General features: G+C 39.7%; 4 protein-coding genes and 1 long non-coding RNA gene across 5 annotated transcripts; all 5 read left to right on the forward strand.

Moving 5' to 3' along the window:
• Nucleotides 1–2,140: 2,140 nt before the first annotated feature.
• LOC135943178 (uncharacterized) lies at nucleotides 2,141–7,484 on the forward strand. The gene is made up of 24 exons (XM_065489627.1): nucleotides 2,141–2,262; nucleotides 2,318–2,366; nucleotides 2,419–2,540; nucleotides 2,603–2,759; nucleotides 2,809–3,377; nucleotides 3,435–3,485; nucleotides 3,542–3,566; nucleotides 3,632–3,696; nucleotides 3,750–3,849; nucleotides 3,898–4,209; nucleotides 4,317–4,381; nucleotides 4,438–4,549; nucleotides 4,607–4,851; nucleotides 5,222–5,324; nucleotides 5,380–5,676; nucleotides 5,740–5,810; nucleotides 5,869–5,904; nucleotides 5,959–6,076; nucleotides 6,132–6,241; nucleotides 6,304–6,378; nucleotides 6,436–6,472; nucleotides 6,537–6,613; nucleotides 6,670–6,769; nucleotides 7,041–7,484. Exons 1-24 carry the CDS (start codon nucleotides 2,191–2,193, stop codon nucleotides 7,313–7,315), a joined length of 3,243 nt encoding a protein of 1,080 aa, XP_065345699.1. The 5' UTR covers nucleotides 2,141–2,190; the 3' UTR covers nucleotides 7,316–7,484.
• A 1,463-nt stretch (nucleotides 7,485–8,947) lies between these two features.
• Nucleotides 8,948–9,667, forward strand: LOC135943187 (nuclear pore complex protein DDB_G0274915-like). Its single transcript, XM_065489640.1, has 2 exons — nucleotides 8,948–9,553; nucleotides 9,653–9,667. Exons 1-2 carry the CDS (start codon nucleotides 8,948–8,950, stop codon nucleotides 9,665–9,667), a joined length of 621 nt encoding a protein of 206 aa, XP_065345712.1.
• A 276-nt stretch (nucleotides 9,668–9,943) lies between these two features.
• On the forward strand, nucleotides 9,944–11,994 carry LOC135943196 (uncharacterized). The gene is made up of 7 exons (XM_065489651.1): nucleotides 9,944–10,001; nucleotides 10,051–10,328; nucleotides 10,585–10,696; nucleotides 10,752–10,996; nucleotides 11,382–11,484; nucleotides 11,541–11,831; nucleotides 11,891–11,994. Exons 1-7 carry the CDS (start codon nucleotides 9,944–9,946, stop codon nucleotides 11,992–11,994), a joined length of 1,191 nt encoding a protein of 396 aa, XP_065345723.1.
• Nucleotides 11,995–12,720: 726 nt separating this feature from the next.
• Nucleotides 12,721–13,417, forward strand: LOC135934011 (uncharacterized). The gene is made up of 3 exons (XR_010574051.1): nucleotides 12,721–12,793; nucleotides 12,846–12,942; nucleotides 13,097–13,417. It is a non-coding gene; the product is annotated as an uncharacterized LOC135934011 (long non-coding RNA).
• An 849-nt stretch (nucleotides 13,418–14,266) lies between these two features.
• LOC135943205 (keratin, type I cytoskeletal 9-like) lies at nucleotides 14,267–15,641 on the forward strand. Its single transcript, XM_065489663.1, has 5 exons — nucleotides 14,267–14,338; nucleotides 14,699–14,828; nucleotides 14,887–15,172; nucleotides 15,235–15,449; nucleotides 15,613–15,641. Exons 1-5 carry the CDS (start codon nucleotides 14,267–14,269, stop codon nucleotides 15,639–15,641), a joined length of 732 nt encoding a protein of 243 aa, XP_065345735.1.
• Nucleotides 15,642–16,214: the final 573 nt, after the last annotated feature.

Raw genomic sequence — 16,214 nt, forward strand, 5'->3', positions numbered from 1 at the left:
CCATTATCTTCTAAGTTTTCCATAAATTGTGTTTATTAAAATCAAAAGTTAAAAATGGGGACTTTTACAATAATTATAAATTAGATTTATATTTTTGTTTTCAGTATTCTCCCCCGTCACCGTGCGTTCCGCAACGCAGAACTTGTTGGCTTACGGATTCGATTCCCTGCGAAGCAAACGTACTAGAAAATTCTCCCGTGATAAAACTTGTATACAAATAAAAAAAATTTTAATTTCAGCAAACGGTTATGGACACGCTCTTCACGAATCCTTTGAACAAAGGTATGACGATATTCAATTGAAAATATATGCTTAATAAATTCCTATCCCTCCCCGTGATTTATAGACAGTAGAGGATATCTGGCGTATTATAAAGGAGGGATGAATTTGTATGTTGCCTATGGGGATAATGCTAAACTGGTGGTAAGTGATCCAGTAATTAATTGTTTTGGAATACCGCATATTTCTGTCATTTGAAGAATCCGGTTGATGCGTACAAACGCTGCTGTGCACGTGGAATGCGTCTCGTGGAACCTGAAACAAGGGGTGAAATGGAAGACTATATACAAGCAGCAACAGCAGGTACATAAACACATCAATTAATGAAAATAAGTCACAAATTGGAACAGCCGATATATAAGGATTAGACGATTTCCAGCAAGAAATTGGATATCCGGATGAGATACTTTTAAACAGCAGGCCTGTGTCACAGGCGGATATCCTCTGATATCTAATTTCTTGCCGGGATTTATACTGTATTAAGACTTTCTTTTGTTAGAAATTTTACAAATTATCAAATTCTTGTTCCTGAAATAATATATCAAATATTTTTAAATCGACCTGGCAGCCTGCTATATAAAAATTAAATCTTCAGTTTCAGCTGAAAACTTTCTTGACCATTTAGTGGTGATCGGCGACACAAGGCAGATCAATCAGACGCACGAGGTGTGGTGTCGCAGCGGAAAGATGCTTTCTTACGACATATACTCCCCAACAGATGTCTGGTATCCATGCACGCAGTCGGTGCCCAGCTTGTGGGTGAGAATGTGGTATATTGTCCCCGTGTACGAAAAAGACAAGAACATTTACGAGAACTTTCTCAACGGCACCATTAATGAGCCATCATTTTTTTCCTTTATTTGTATCAAACCGTAGTTTGAAACAAGTGTTTTTCTGTAAAAATTATTCGGTGTTGGTTGAACAATCATAAAAATACACTCGGATTTTTCTTTATTCTGCTTTATACTGAGAAGGAAACTGTTATGATGCGACGTTTTGGTTGATTGGTGATTTGTTTAGAGGATTTTAAATGTTTGATTAAAAAATTGGCACATTTACTGTTGAAATTCATTTCTGATAACCCTGAAAATGTATTTAAACGTTTCAAAGTGTAGATCCTTTTAAATTTTAATGTTCCGAATCATTCCCAAAAACACGACTGGGGAAATTATGTAACCAACATATATTTGAGAATATTTAAGAAGCTTCTTCAGGTTCAGGAAATGGTACCAAGTAGAAACGTCTTCAGCAACAACTCTGAAGAGCATTTCAATTTAATTAGAAATTTATTACGCATAAATTCCACTTGACTCTGGGGAAAAGAAAATTTCAACATTATTTCTGAGTAATGCCGCCATGACTGCAACAGGACAGGAAGCTTCTCTGCTGACGGCCTGATTCAACAGAAAAATATAAATTTCTGACGTCACAATTCTGGCTGGCGAATGAGTATTGCAATTCTCTGAAATTTAAAAGGCAGAATATGTGACCAGAAGTTTCCAAAAGTCAGCAAGACGATTCTTTAGGCAGCGCCACGACGCGGATGCAAATTGAAACACTGAATTCTTGCATCTGCAGATTCAAAAACGTCAGAAATGCCAGATCAATAATCTACTTAGTACCATAAAACCTCTTAAAGATAATTAAAATTATTTTTTGGAGCTGAAAAATTGCAGCTTTTGAGAAGAATAAAAATCATTCAAGTTTTAATCTAGCATAATTTTCAACTGCCACATCTGCTGACTGTGCGGACTGTGGAATTTTCCATCTGTTTGAGCGGAAACCAGATTTATTGAGGTTTATGCGACCTCAAAACAGGATGCGAGTATAGCGAACGCGCAGTAGAGACTCGAGGCGTACAGAGGAAATTTAATCAGTCCAGTTCGCTGCCAACTCCAATGCAAATGCAAAATGAAGAGCGTTCTGTGGAGCTTGATTTTAATTCTTCTTGTTGCTCTCTGCAGTGGAGATACGAAAAATGATGTAAGTCACACGATTTAAAGGTAGAACAAAAGAACTAACCATTATTTGGATAAAGAAAAATAAAATGAAGGTCTATCAAGTTCAGCTGACTGGAAGCAACTCTGGTAAAAGAAAAGTTTTAACCTTTTTCCGTAATTAAAATTAATTGTTGAATAGCTCCGATCAAAATTCAAATTTTGAAGCAACAGAGGAGGAAAAATATCATAAAATGTTGTGGATTTAAAAAATGTCTTCCTTCGACGACTACAAACGGGACGAAGTTAAAGACGACGACCAATGTAATAGCTCATTTGTTACTCAAGTTTGGTATTTAATGCGCAATTTAATCGAATTTTCATAGGGAAAAGCAAAAGCAAGCATTTCATCATCATCATCGGGGGGACTTGGTGGAATTTCATCCTTTCGTACCACGACTGCGACAGCAGGAAGTGGTGGACTCGCTGACGGACTGAATAATCAGAATCACAAGCCAACGGTTGACGTCAGTGGAGGAGAGAGTAATAAATATTAAACATTGCTTTTTCAAGAAATAAAATATATGTAAAGAAACTCAAGGTTCTGGTAGCTCCAATGACGTCACGGACAGTGGGAACAATGCGGACAATGGGGGCAATTTGGGCAGCGTGGACAGCAATTCTCCTGCTGGAGGAGGAATAGGTGGCGCAGGTGGTTCAAACAACATTGCATCAGGTGACGCAACAGCAGACCAAGGAAACGGTCAGGTCGGCGGCGACTCTTCGACGCCCTCAAGCGACGCGTCTTTAAATCCTGCAGATTCGTCTCAAAATAATGGCGCCGGTGGTGCCGTGACGGACGCTTTCGGCAACATTGCGTCTTCCTCAGACACTTCAGCTACTGCATTTCCTCCAGATTCGATAAACAATGCTGCGAAAGTAACAGGAACTTCAGGAATAATTGGCGACCCTTCGGCTTCTGGAGCAATTTCCAATTTCTTCTCATCAACTTCCAAACTGTCAGTGCTGGGCTCAATTCCTCCAGGCTCAACAACTCCAGCGGACCCACAGCTGAGAACCTCTGCAACACCCGTTTCCCTTAAACCAGCAACCACTCCAGGAACAACCACCACTACGACAACAACCACATCAACGACGACGGTCAGTCTGGATTTATTTAAAATTAAAGATTGTTTCTTTAAAAAAAAATGTTTTTAGCCTCCACCGTGTCGTTTGACTTGCACAGATTTCAATAAATATCTTCAGGAAGTAAATATAAAAAATAATATAAATTTAATTTAAACTTAAATCAATAAAAATTACAGAATCCAACAGTGGCCCCTTCTTCAGGTAAAGAAAAACGCATAATGCCCAATGCACCGAAGTCTTAAAATCAATTTCCTATTTTCCTATAGCGGATGGATCGATGCAAAATGCAACAAAGTGCAATAATAGGCCGTACTACGTTTCTAAAGTCTCCGTAAGAAATATAAATATAATTAAAACATTACAAAGAGACACACATTTTCAAAGGTGACGCGGAACGAGGCGGCGTTGCGATGCAAAGCGATGAGAATGACGCTTCTGGCCGTCACTTCCTTCGAGGAAATGGAATGTCTGGGCAGTTTAAAAGGTTTCTTTCAATTCCAAACTATAGGAAATTATAAAATTCAATTATAAGATGGAACCTTTTGGACGAGCGGCTCGAATGAAGATCCAAAATGCGACGAAGAAAAGAAATACGCGTGGTGCTCGACTGGTTTCAATATTTCGGACGGTCTCATTTCGTCGGATAAATTTTGGTTGCCTCCCACCGTTGCTCCTCCCACCTTGGAACGCTGTCTGGCCGTCGTTTTATCCGCCACCCCTCAAAAGGGGATGGTGCACAAGAAATGCGACGACGCCCTGCCCTTTATTTGCCAACACCCCGTCGATTGTCCCAAGGATTGCTTTAAAGATGTTTGTGGAGAGAAAATTACCGCCCTGAAGTTAAGTAACTTTTAAAATTTGAAGGAATCCCTTTTCGACTCAGCTGGAAACTTGATTAGTGATGAAATTTCTTAGATAGACAGTTACACTTTTAATTTTAATTATTTTTAGATAAAACTTCTTACGGATTTTGGATTAACATCGGAAGCTACACGTATCTTTTGGGGAATAAGCCGGTTCTAATTTTAACATATTAAACTTAATCAAGAATTTTTAAAATTTTCCCGTTTAGATGAATTTTTTGGAAAATTATCGGCAGTGCTGTGCATTGGGAATGGAAACCCTGAACCTGGACTCGGCGGCGGAGCAATTAGGCCTCACAAACATGTCGCTGGTTTTCAAAAGTGAGCCAACTGTATACTTACTTATCATACAAATTCCTAATTATTTGAATAATTTAGATGACTGGAAGGCGAATTTTAACTATTGGACCTCAGGCACGTGGAGAGGCTCTCCAGCGGGCCATTTTTCATTTTGTGAGCCGTTCGGGCCTGCTGTTTTCCCTCCAAATCTCACCTGGCAGCGCGGACAGCCCGACAATAAGGGTGGAAACGAAAGCTGCGTCCATTTCCGCTTTGTTTTGAACTCCACGGGAACCATTATGACCGATAGAAGTTGCGACTACAAGTACATATTCGCGTGCAAGGTATATAAATTTACTCTACATCAATTATCATGTAAAAATAAATAATCCACAGGCTGAAATAAAACCAAATCCTAAGCCTTGCATTGCCTCGTGCCCTACAGAAGTCTGCAAGCGAGTTGTAATAAATATTAAATATTTGATTTACTCTCTATAAACGTGTAATTTTCTTTGAAGAATGCGAAATTTGATTCCAAAGGAGCCTTAATTGGTACATGTTCACTATAATTAGCAGAGGGAATTTAATTTTTTCTTAAAGGCTTCGACTTTTACGGCAATTGGTACGAGGGATGTGGTCGGAACTTTTTAATCACCGCTAAATCGGTACATCTATGAATTAATTTACGCTACAAACTAAATCTCTCGTCCTCAGGGAAACTGGACAACCGCCACTCGCCAATGCTGCAGTATCGGAATGAACCTTGCGTCGATCGAATCCGCTGGAAAATTGGGTTGCTTTTCCAAAATCGTGGAAAGTGCGAAGTAGAAAATTTATAAGTTAACTATTAATTGAGATCTTTTGCATATAAGAATTCGGCACGGAGTCTTACGGCGACTTCTGGCTGTCCGGCACCGACCTGGGGTGTCCTTCAGACTTCTGGTGGTGCTCCCTGAACAGGGGAATCATCAATTCCGAACTAAAGTGGAAAACGGGACACCCGAAATCAGGACTGGACTGCATTTATCTCGAATCAAGGAATGGATCTGTCCTCTTGGCCTCTGCAGATTGCACAGAGGAAAAAAAGTATTTGTGCGAAGCCAGAAAAAAGGCGACGGTCCAAAAAGGAACTCAGGGCGAGTGCGCTGAAATCTGGAACATCACCCCCCGTGAGATAGCAGAAATATACACAGTTTTAAAAGTTTAATTTTAATTTTTTATCTGACCACCAGAGGAAATCGACCTCTTAATGAACGCTACCTTGCTTCTCTCACCAACCACCACCATCTCTTTAGATCTGAAAGTATATTTAACCATTTCTTTTGGTAAATATAAAACCCTAATAACTAATTTTTTGTCAGTGCTTTTTAAAATGCATGGGAGTTGAGTTTGGAATGGTATTTATACATTTAAATTTAATAACCTTCTCCCATTAACACATTACTTTTAAGTTTGACCTGGGAATGTTGAGCAACATCGCAACTCTGCGGCAGATAGAATTAGTGACCATGGACGATCCTGTCAAAATGGAGCAAGGATTTACTGCTTTCGACGCGTGCAGCGGCAAAAGTTTGAATTCTAAATATTCTAATAAAGAACTGCTTAAATTTTATTTGAAATGCAGAGTTTGACGACGAGTGCGTGACTGCCTACGAGACGTACAAGTGCGGCCAAGAAAAGGCGCCGGATTTGGTCACGAAAATTGTCAAAAATAATTTCGATAATGGAACTGAAGTAAGATCAAAAATAAAATATTAGAACTTTTACAATAATTTAATTTATATTGTTATCTTCAGTATTCTCCCCCGACACCGTGCGTTCCACCCCGTCGAACTTGTTGGCTTACGGATTCGATTCCCTGCCAAGCAAACGTACCAGAAAATTCCTCCTGATAAAACTTATACTAATTAAAGTAATTTCCATTTCAGCAAACTATCATTGACACACTGTTCACGAATAAAAAAGGTAGAACAATATTTCATTGAAAATATATGCCTAATATTTTCCTGTCCATCTCCGTGATATATAGACGATTACGGATATCTGGCGACTTATAAAGGAGATTTGAATTTGTACATTGCATTTATGGATTATTCTAGACGCGTGGTAAGTGCGATTTTGTAATTAAATGTTTTGGAATAAAGCATTTCTATTATTTGAAGAATCCGGTAAACGCGTACAAAAGCTGCTGTGCACGAGGAATGCGTCTCTTGGAACCTGAAACAAGGGGAGAAATGGAAAACATTATAAAAGCAGCTTCACGTAAAAAACACCTTATTAATTATTTTATGAAATAAATTCACTAATTGGAAAAACGAAAAGCCGATATAAGGATGAGACGTTTTCCGCCAAAAGAAATTGGATATCCGGAGGATATACTTTTAAACAACCTATGTCATAGGCGGATATCCTCTGATATCCGATTTCTTGCCTTTTTCTTCTGTTAGCAATTTTACAAATTATCCTATTCATTCTTAAAATATTATATCAAAGCAACCTGGCAGTCTGCTAAGAAATAAAACTTAAATTGTAGTTGAACCTTGGAATGATCAAAGAGTGACCATCGGCGACACAAGGCAGATCAACCAGACGCACGAGGTGTGGTGTCGCAGCGGACAGATGCTTTCTTACGACATATACTACACGGCAAGTATGATATTTCCATGCTGGCAGTCGGTGGTCAGCTTGTGGGCGAGAATGTGGTATATTGTCCCCGTGTACGAAGAAAACAAGAACATTTACGAGAACTATCTCAACGGCACCATTAATGAGCCAACATTTTTTTCCTTTATTTGTATCAAACCGTAGTTGAAACAAGAGTTTTTCTGTAAAAATTATTCGGTGTGGGTTGAACAATCATAAAAATACACTCGGATTTTTCTTTATTCTGCTTTATACTGAGAAGGAATGCAACGTTTTGATTGATTGGTGATTTGTTTAGAGGATTTTAAATGTTTGATTAAAAAATTGGCACATTAACTGTTGAAATTCATTTCTGATAACCCTGAAAATGTATTTAAACGTTTCAAAGTGTAGATCCTTTTAATTTTTAATGTTCCGAATCATATATCATTCCCAAAAACACGACTGGAGAAATTATGTAACCAACATATATTTGAGAATATTTAAGAAGCTTCTTCAGGTTCAGGAAATGTCACCAAGTAGAAACGTCTTCAGCAACAACTCTGAAGATCATTTAAATTTAATTAGAAATTTACTACGCATAAATTCCACCTGACTCTGGGAAAAAGAAAGTTTCAACATCAATTCTGATTAAAAAGCCGCCATGACTGCGACAGGACAGGAAGCTTCTCTGCTGACGGCCTGATTCAACAGAAAAATGTCAATTTCTGACGTCACAATTCTGGCTGGCGAATGAGTATTGAAATTCTCAGAAATTTAAAAGGCAGAATATGTGACCAGAAGTTTTCAAAAAAGAGTCGGCGCCGAGAATCTTTGGAGATATAATTTGCTGGTGTCGCCACTAATTGGATCACTGAATTTTCTGCGCTGAACCTTCTGCAGATTCAACAAACGTCAGAAATCCCAGATCAATCGACAACCTCTTAAAGATAAATTCAATTTTATGCTTCTTGATGCTGAAAATTTGCTTGTATAATAAGAATAAAAATCATTCGAGTTTTAATCTAGAACAATTGTCAACTGTCACATCTGCTGGCTGTGCGGACAGCGGAATTTTCCATCAGTTTGAGCGGAAATCAGTTTTATTGCGAGCTATGGTACGTGCAGCTGCTTACGCGTGCCCTTCAATCACGTGCAGTGACACACACTCGAGGCACACAGGAAATTTAATCAGTCCAGTTTGCTGCCAACTCCGATGCGATTGCAAAATGAAGAGCGTTCCGTGGAGCTTGGTTTTAATTCTTATTGTTATCGTCAGCAGTGGAGACACGAAAAATCAAGTAAGTCACACGCACGATTTAAAGGGAGAACAAGAACTAATCACCATTTTTATATATAAGAAAAAGAAAAAGACGGTTTATAAAGTTCTGCTCAGCGGGAGAAACTCTGGTAAAAGAAGTGTTTTAACCTTTTGCTATGGTTTAAATTATTTATTTGAAAGCTCCCATCAAAATTTATATTCCGAAACAACAGCGGAGGAAAAATATCATCAAATGTTGTGGATTTAAAAAATGTCTTCCGCCGATGTTCTCAAACGGGACGAAATTAAAGATGACGAAAGATAATGTAATAGTTGATTTGTACACAAAATTTTGATATGTAATGCGTATTTAATAAAATGTTCAAAGGGAAAAGCAGGAATTTCCACATCATTGGTGGGGTACGGTGGTACCACGACTGCGACAGGAAGCGGCGGACTCGCTGACGGACTGAATAATCAGAATAACAAGCCAACGGTTGACGTCAGTGGAGGAGGGGGTAATGAAGATTAAACATTAATGTTTCAAGAAACAAAATATGTGTAAAGAAACTCAAGGTTCTGGTAGCTCCAATGACGTCGCGGACAGTGGGAACAATGCGGACAATTTGGGCAATGGAGACAATATGAACAGTGGGGACAATTTGGGCAGCGTGGACAGCAATTCTCCTGCTGGAGGAGGAATAGGTGGCGCAGATGGTGCAAACAACGTTGCATCAGGTGACGCAACAGCAGACCAAGGAAACGGTCAAGTCGGCGGCGACTCTTCGACGCCCTCAAGCGACGCGTCTTTAAATCCTGCAGATTCGTCTCAAAATAATGGCGCCGGTGGTGCCGTGACGGACGCTTTCGGCAACATTGTGTCTTCCTCAGACACTTCAGCTACTGCATTTCCTCCAGATTCGATAAACAATGCTGCGAAAGTAACAGGAACTTCAGGAATAATTGGCGACCCTTCCGCTTCTCAAGGAATTTCCAATTTGTTCTCGTCCACTCCCAAACTGTCCGTGCTGGGCTCAATTCCTCCAGGCTCAACAGCTCCAGCGGACCCACAGCAGAGAACCTCTACAACATCCGTTGCCGTGAAACCAGCAACCACTCCAGGAACAACCACCACCGCGTCAACAACCACTACAACGACGACGGTTAGTCTGGGCAATTTTAAATAAATTAATAAATTAAATAAAAAATTATAGCCTCCACCGTGTCGTTTGACTTGCACTGACTTCAATAAATTTCTTCAGGTTCTTAAGTTCTAAATAAAATACAGTTAATCTCGACCTAATCAATAAAAATTACAGAATCCAACTGTGGCTCCTTCTCCAGGTAAAAAAAATCTGAGCCTTTAATAATAGAGCTCATTAATCTCTCTCAATAGCGGATGGATCGGTGCAAAACGCAATGAAGTGCAACAACAGGCCGTACTACGTTTCAAAAGTCTCTGTAAGTAAAAAAATAATTCAAATTGAGCAAAAAGACTTAAAAATCAATAGGTGACGCGGAACGAGGCGGCGTTGCGATGCAAAGCGATGAGAATGACGCTTTTGGCCGTCACTTCTTTTGAGGAAATGCAATGTCTCGGCAGTTTGAAAGGTTCTATCCTTTTCCAAGCAGTGTAAGAAATTAATAATTTAATTATAAGATGGAACCTTTTGGACGAGCGGCTCGAATGAAGATCCGAAATGCGACGAGGAAAAGAAGTACGCGTGGTGCTCGACTGGTTTCAATATTTCGGACAGTCTCATTTCTTCGGATAAATTTTGGTTGCCTCCCACCGTTGCTCCTCCCACCTTGGAACGCTGTCTGGCCGTCGTTTTATCCAGCACCCCTCAAAAGGGGATGGTGCACAAGAAATGCGACGAGGCCCTGCCCTTTATTTGTCAACACCCCGTCGATTGTCCCAAGGATTGCTTTAAAAATGTTTGTGGCAAGAAAATTACAGCTTAGAATTTGATTTCATTTAAAATTTGAAGGATTTTCTTTTCGACTCGGCTGGAAACTTGATTAGTGATAATTTTTCTTTGATCAACAATTAAACAAAATAATTTTTAGATAAAACTTCTTACGGATTTTGGATAAACATCGGAAGCTACACCTATCTTTTGGGGAATAAGCCGGTTTTTATATTAAAATATTAAACTTAATCAGGATTTTTTTACAACTTTCACTCTCATAGATGAATTTTTTGGATAATTATCGGCAGTGCTGTGCATTGGGAATGGAGACCCTGAACCTGGACACGGCGGCGGAGCAACTAGGCCTCACAAACATGTCGCTCGGTTTCAAAAGTGATCCAACTGTACTTATTTATCATACAAATTCCTAATTATTTAAATAATTTAGATGACTGGAAGGCGAATTTTAACTATTGGACTTCAGGCACGTGGAGAGGTTCTCCGGAGGGCCATTTTTCATGGTGCGAGCCGTTCGGGCCCGCTATTTTCCCCCCAAATCTCACCTGGCAGCGCGGACAGCCTGACAACATGGGTGGAAACGAAAGCTGCGTCCACTTCCGCTTCGTTTTAAACTCCACAGGAACTATTTTGACCGATAGAAGTTGTGACAACAAGTTCATATTCGCATGCAAGGTATAATTAACTCGATAAATATGTATACAGTAAGTGCAAAACGTGAATCATCCACAGGCTGAAATAAAACCAAATCCTATGTCTTGCATTGCTTCTTGCCCTTCAGAAGTCTGCAAACGAGATGTAAAATATAATAAATATTTCACAGATTCTCTTAACAAAATTCTCTTTTAAGAAAACTAAGTTTGATTCTAATAATACCCTGATTGGTATGTGTTTGTTCTCTTTTCTTGGCAGAGTGATTAATTAAACTATTTCTTTAAGGCTTTAACTTTTACGGCAATTGGTACGAGGGATGTGGACGGAACTTTTTAATCACTGCTGAATCGGTACATTCTTATGCGCATTAATTTATTAAACATTACAAATTCAAATGCTTTTTAAGGGTAACTGGACAACCGCCACTCGCCAGTGCTGCAATATCGGAATGAACCTTGCGTCGATCGAATCCGCTGGAAAATTGGGTTGCTTTTCCAAAATCGTAGAAAGTGCGAAGTAGAACAATTTATAAGTTAATTATTAATTGAGATCTTTTGCTTATAAGAATTCGGCACGGAGTCTTACGGTGACTTCTGGCTGTCCGGCACCGACCTGGGGTGTCCTTCAGACTTCTGGTGGTGCTCCCTGAACAGGGGATTTGTCAATTCTGAACTGGAGTGGAAGGCAGGACACCCGAAATCAGGCTGCGTTTATCTCGAATCGAGGAATGGATCCGTTCTGTTGGCCTCTGCCGATTGCACAGAGAAGAAAAAGTATTTGTGCGAAGCCAGGAAAAAGGCAACGGTCCAAAAGGGAACTCAGGGCGAGTGCGCGGAAATCTGGAACATCACCACTAGTAAATAACTGAAAATATATGAAAAATATAATTTAAAATGATATTGTTCTGACCACCAGAGGAAATCGACCTCTTAATGAACGCTGCCTCTTTTGTCTCACCAACCACCACCATCTCTTTAGATCTGAAAGTATGTACTAAAACAAACCTTTTGGTCAATTAAACTTATTTTATTTCAGTGTTTTTTGAAATGCATGGGAGTTGAGTTTGGAATGGTATTTATATTTAAATTTAATAAAATCTTCTCCTGTTAATATTTTATTTTTTAGTTTGACCTGGGAATGTTGAGCAACATCGCAACTCTGCGGCAGATAGAATTTGTGACCATGGACGATCCTGTAAAAATGGAGCAGGGATTTACTGCTTTCGACGCGTGCAGTGGCAAAAGTTTGTATTTTATTTAATAAGGCACCTAGTAAACTTTGTTATAAATGCAGAGTTTGATGACGAGTGCGTGACTGCCTACGAGACTTATAAATGCGGCCAAGAAAAGGCGCCGGATTTGGTCACGAAAATTGTCCAAAGAAATTTCGATAATAAAACTGTGGTAAGCTACTACGAAAATACCGACTTTTTAAAGTTTTTCTGCACTGTTCCATCGAGAAATTAGATACATCCTAATTTATGTATTTTTTAATTTTGTAGTATTCACCGCCGTCGCCGTGCGTTCCACCACGCCGAACTTGTTGGCTTACGGATTCGATTCCCTGCATATTGAACGTACTATAAAATTCTCGCCAGTTAAAACTAATATACTAAATTGAAATAATTGCACTTTCATAGCAAACTACGTATAACACGCTCTTCGTGGATCTGAATCCTTCGGGCACAGGCATGGCAATATTTATATTTGAAATTGCGTATTTCCTTAACAATCCCCGTGATTTAAAGATGGAAATGGATATCTGGGACACTATGGAAATAGCACGTTGTATTTTGGCAATCCTGATGGGCAAGTCTTGGTACGTGAATAAGAATTTGAAAGTTTTGGATTCACATATATATAATTTGAAGAATCCGGTGGACGCGTACAAACGCTGCTGTGCACGCGGAATGCATCTCCTGGAACCTGAATCATTGGCCGAACTGACAGACCTTTTAAGACCATATAGTACGAATACAATTAATTTTTTATCTGCAGTCTTTTTAGCTTTCTTTTGTTAGAAACTCCCTCTTTTTTTTAAATATTGGCGAATACATTTTTAAGCGACCTGACAGTCAGCTACGAAAGACGAAATAATTCATTGTGAAAAATTAAATTTCAGCCGATAGATTGTATGGCGCGCTGGCGGTGATCGGCGACACAAGGTCGATCAACCAGACGCACGAGGTGTGGTGTCGCAGCGGACAGATGGTTTCGCAAGACTTATTCATCCAAGGAGCTAACTGGTATCCGTGCTGGCAATCAGTGGTCAGCGTGATGTTTGTCTCTCCTCCGTACATTATCCACGAGTACTTGGAAAACGAGAACATCTACAAGAGCTTTCTCAACGGCACGTATAACGTGCAAAAATTCCATACCTATATTTGTATCAAACCGTAGTCGAAAACAAAAAATGCTTTTCTATAAAATTGTTTGGTGTTGGGTTTAACAATTATCTTTATACTAACAAAGAAACTGTTAGAGGATACTCGACGTTTTGGTGATTGGTGGTTTGTTTAGAGGGTTTTGATGCATCTGATTATTTTGAGTCGTGTATTCCATTAAAAAATTGGCACATTAATTGTTGAAATTCATTTGTGATATCCCTAAAGACTCTAAGTGGTTCTGAAGGTCGTTCACAAGAAAAATTGCTCCCATTTTTACGGGTTTCAATTTTAGATTTTTTCGAAGGGATGCTAAAAAGTCGATAGTGATTGACCGCAATTTCAAATTAATGTTTGAGGCGCAAATAAAAACGCACGTTGTTTTGGCGCGCTAATCGTTTGAATTTTTGGTCGCTACTGTGCAAGCTTCACCCCTCTTCTGACGTCACAACCAATTCCAAGCAGGAAGCATGGCTGTGACGGCAGAGGGGGAATGCATGCGCAGTAAGGTTCATAAAAACCAACCTAATTCAAATCTCAGGATTTGATTTAAACGGTAAAAATGTGGTTTCAGTGGGTCTTCAAACCTTTAGACATCGCAGCCGAGTTATATTAATGTTTGGTTGAAATAATTGTTTTAATAAAATATGGTAGATTTATTTATTTCTTGATGCTGCAAAATTGAATACGAGCTAAAATCACTCGAGCTTTGATCTAGCAGAATTGTTAAATTTCACATCTGCTGGCTGTGCGGACAGCGGAATTTTCCATCGGTTTGAGCGGAAATCAGTTTTATTGAGGCCTCAAAACAGGATACACGTGCAGCGACACACAGTAGAGACTCGAGGCAAACAGAGGAAATTTAATCAGTCCAGTTCGCTCGCTGCCAACTCCAAAGCGATTGCAAAATGAAGAGCGTTCTGTGGGCCACGGTTTTAATTTTGGTTGTCATTGTCAGCATCGGAGAATCCAAAAATCAAGTAAGTCACACGCATGATTTAAAAGGAATAGAAACAGCTAGAACTAACCATTTTTTGTATATAGAAAAGTAAAATGAAGGTTTATCAAGTTCAGCTGAGTGGAAGAAATTCTGGTAAAAGAAGCTGAAACGTGTTAACATTTTTCTATATTTTAAATTGTTTTCTGTAAAGCTCCCATCAAAATTCAAATTCCGAAGCAACAACGGAGGAGACATATCATCAAATGCTGTGGATTTAAAAAATGTCTTCCTTCGATGAATACAAACGGGACGAAATTAAAGATGACGACACATAATGTAATAGCTACGATTTTCACTCGTTTAATATATTCAATGCGCATATTTAATCGAATTTACAAAGGGAAAAGCAGGCATATCATCGTCATTGGTGGGCTATGGTGGTACCACGACTGCGACAGGAAGCGGCGGACTCGCTGACGGACTGAATAATCAGAATAACAAGCCAACGGTTGACGTCAGTGGAGGAGAGAGTAATAAATAATAAACATTACTTTTTCACGAAATAAAATATATGTAAAGAAACTCAAGGTTCTGGTAGCTCCAGTGACGTTGCGGACAGTGGGAACAATGCGGACAATGGGGACAATTTGGGCAGCGTGGACAGCAATTCTCCAGCTGGAGGAGGAATAGGTGGCGCAGGTGGTTCAAACAACGTTGCATCAGGTGACGCAACAGCAGACCAAGGAAACGGTCAGGTCGGCGGCGACTCTTCGACGCCCTCCAGCGACGCGTCTTTAAATCTTGTAGATTCTTCGTCTCAAAATAATGGCGCCGGTGGGACCGCGACGGACGCTTTCGGCAACATTTTGTCATCGTCAGGCTCTTCAGCAACGGCATTTCCTCCAGATTCGATAAATAATGCTGCGAAAGTAACAGGAACTTCAGGAATAATTGGCGATCCTTCGGCATCAATTACGATTTCGAATTTGTTCTCGTCCACTCCCAAACTGTCAGTGCTGGGCTCAATTCCTCCGGGCTCAACAGCTCCAGCGGACCCACTGCTGAGAACTTCAACAATATCCGTTTCCCTTCAATCAACAACCACTCCAGGAACTACCATCACTACAACAACAACCACTACAACGGCGACGGTCGGTCTGGAACAATTTAAAATAATAATTAAAATTTAATAAAAAAAATGCTTTTAGCCTCCTCCTTGTCGTTTGACTTGCACAGATTTCAATAAATTTCTTCAGGTTCTTAAATTTTAAAAGAAAAGAACAATAATCTTGACCTAATCGTTAAAAATTACAGAATCCAACAGAGGTCCCTTCTCCAGGTAAAGGAAAAGGCATAAAACCCTAAGCACCGAAGTCTTAAAATCCATCTCCTATTTTCCTAAATAGCGGATGGATCGATGCAAAACGCAACAAAGTGCAACAATAGACCGTACTACGTTTCAAAAGTCGCCGTAAGAAAAATTAATAGTTAAAATAGAGAAAAAAGACTTTAAAATCAAAAGGTGGCGCGGAACGAGGCGGCGTTGCGATGCAAAGCGATGAGAATGACGCTTTTGGCCGTCACTTCTTTCGAGGAAATGGAATGTCTCGGCAGTTTGAAAGGTTCTATCCTTTTCCAAGCAGTTTAAGAAATTAATAATTAATTTTAAAGATGGAACCTTTTGGACGAGCGGCTCGAATGAAGATCCAAAATGCGATGAAGAAAAGAAGTACGCGTGGTGCTCGACTGGTTTCAATATTTCAACCAGTCTCATTTCTTCGGATAAATTTTGGTTGCCTCCCACCGTTGCTCCTCCTACTTTGGAACGCTGTCTGGCCGTCGTTTTATCCAGCACCCCTCAAAAGGGGATGGTGCACAAGAAATGCGACGAAGCCCTGCCATTTATTTGCCAACAC

Source organism: Cloeon dipterum, chromosome 1, assembly GCF_949628265.1.
Source record: "Cloeon dipterum chromosome 1, ieCloDipt1.1, whole genome shotgun sequence".
NCBI classification, from domain to species: domain Eukaryota; kingdom Metazoa; phylum Arthropoda; class Insecta; order Ephemeroptera; family Baetidae; genus Cloeon; species Cloeon dipterum.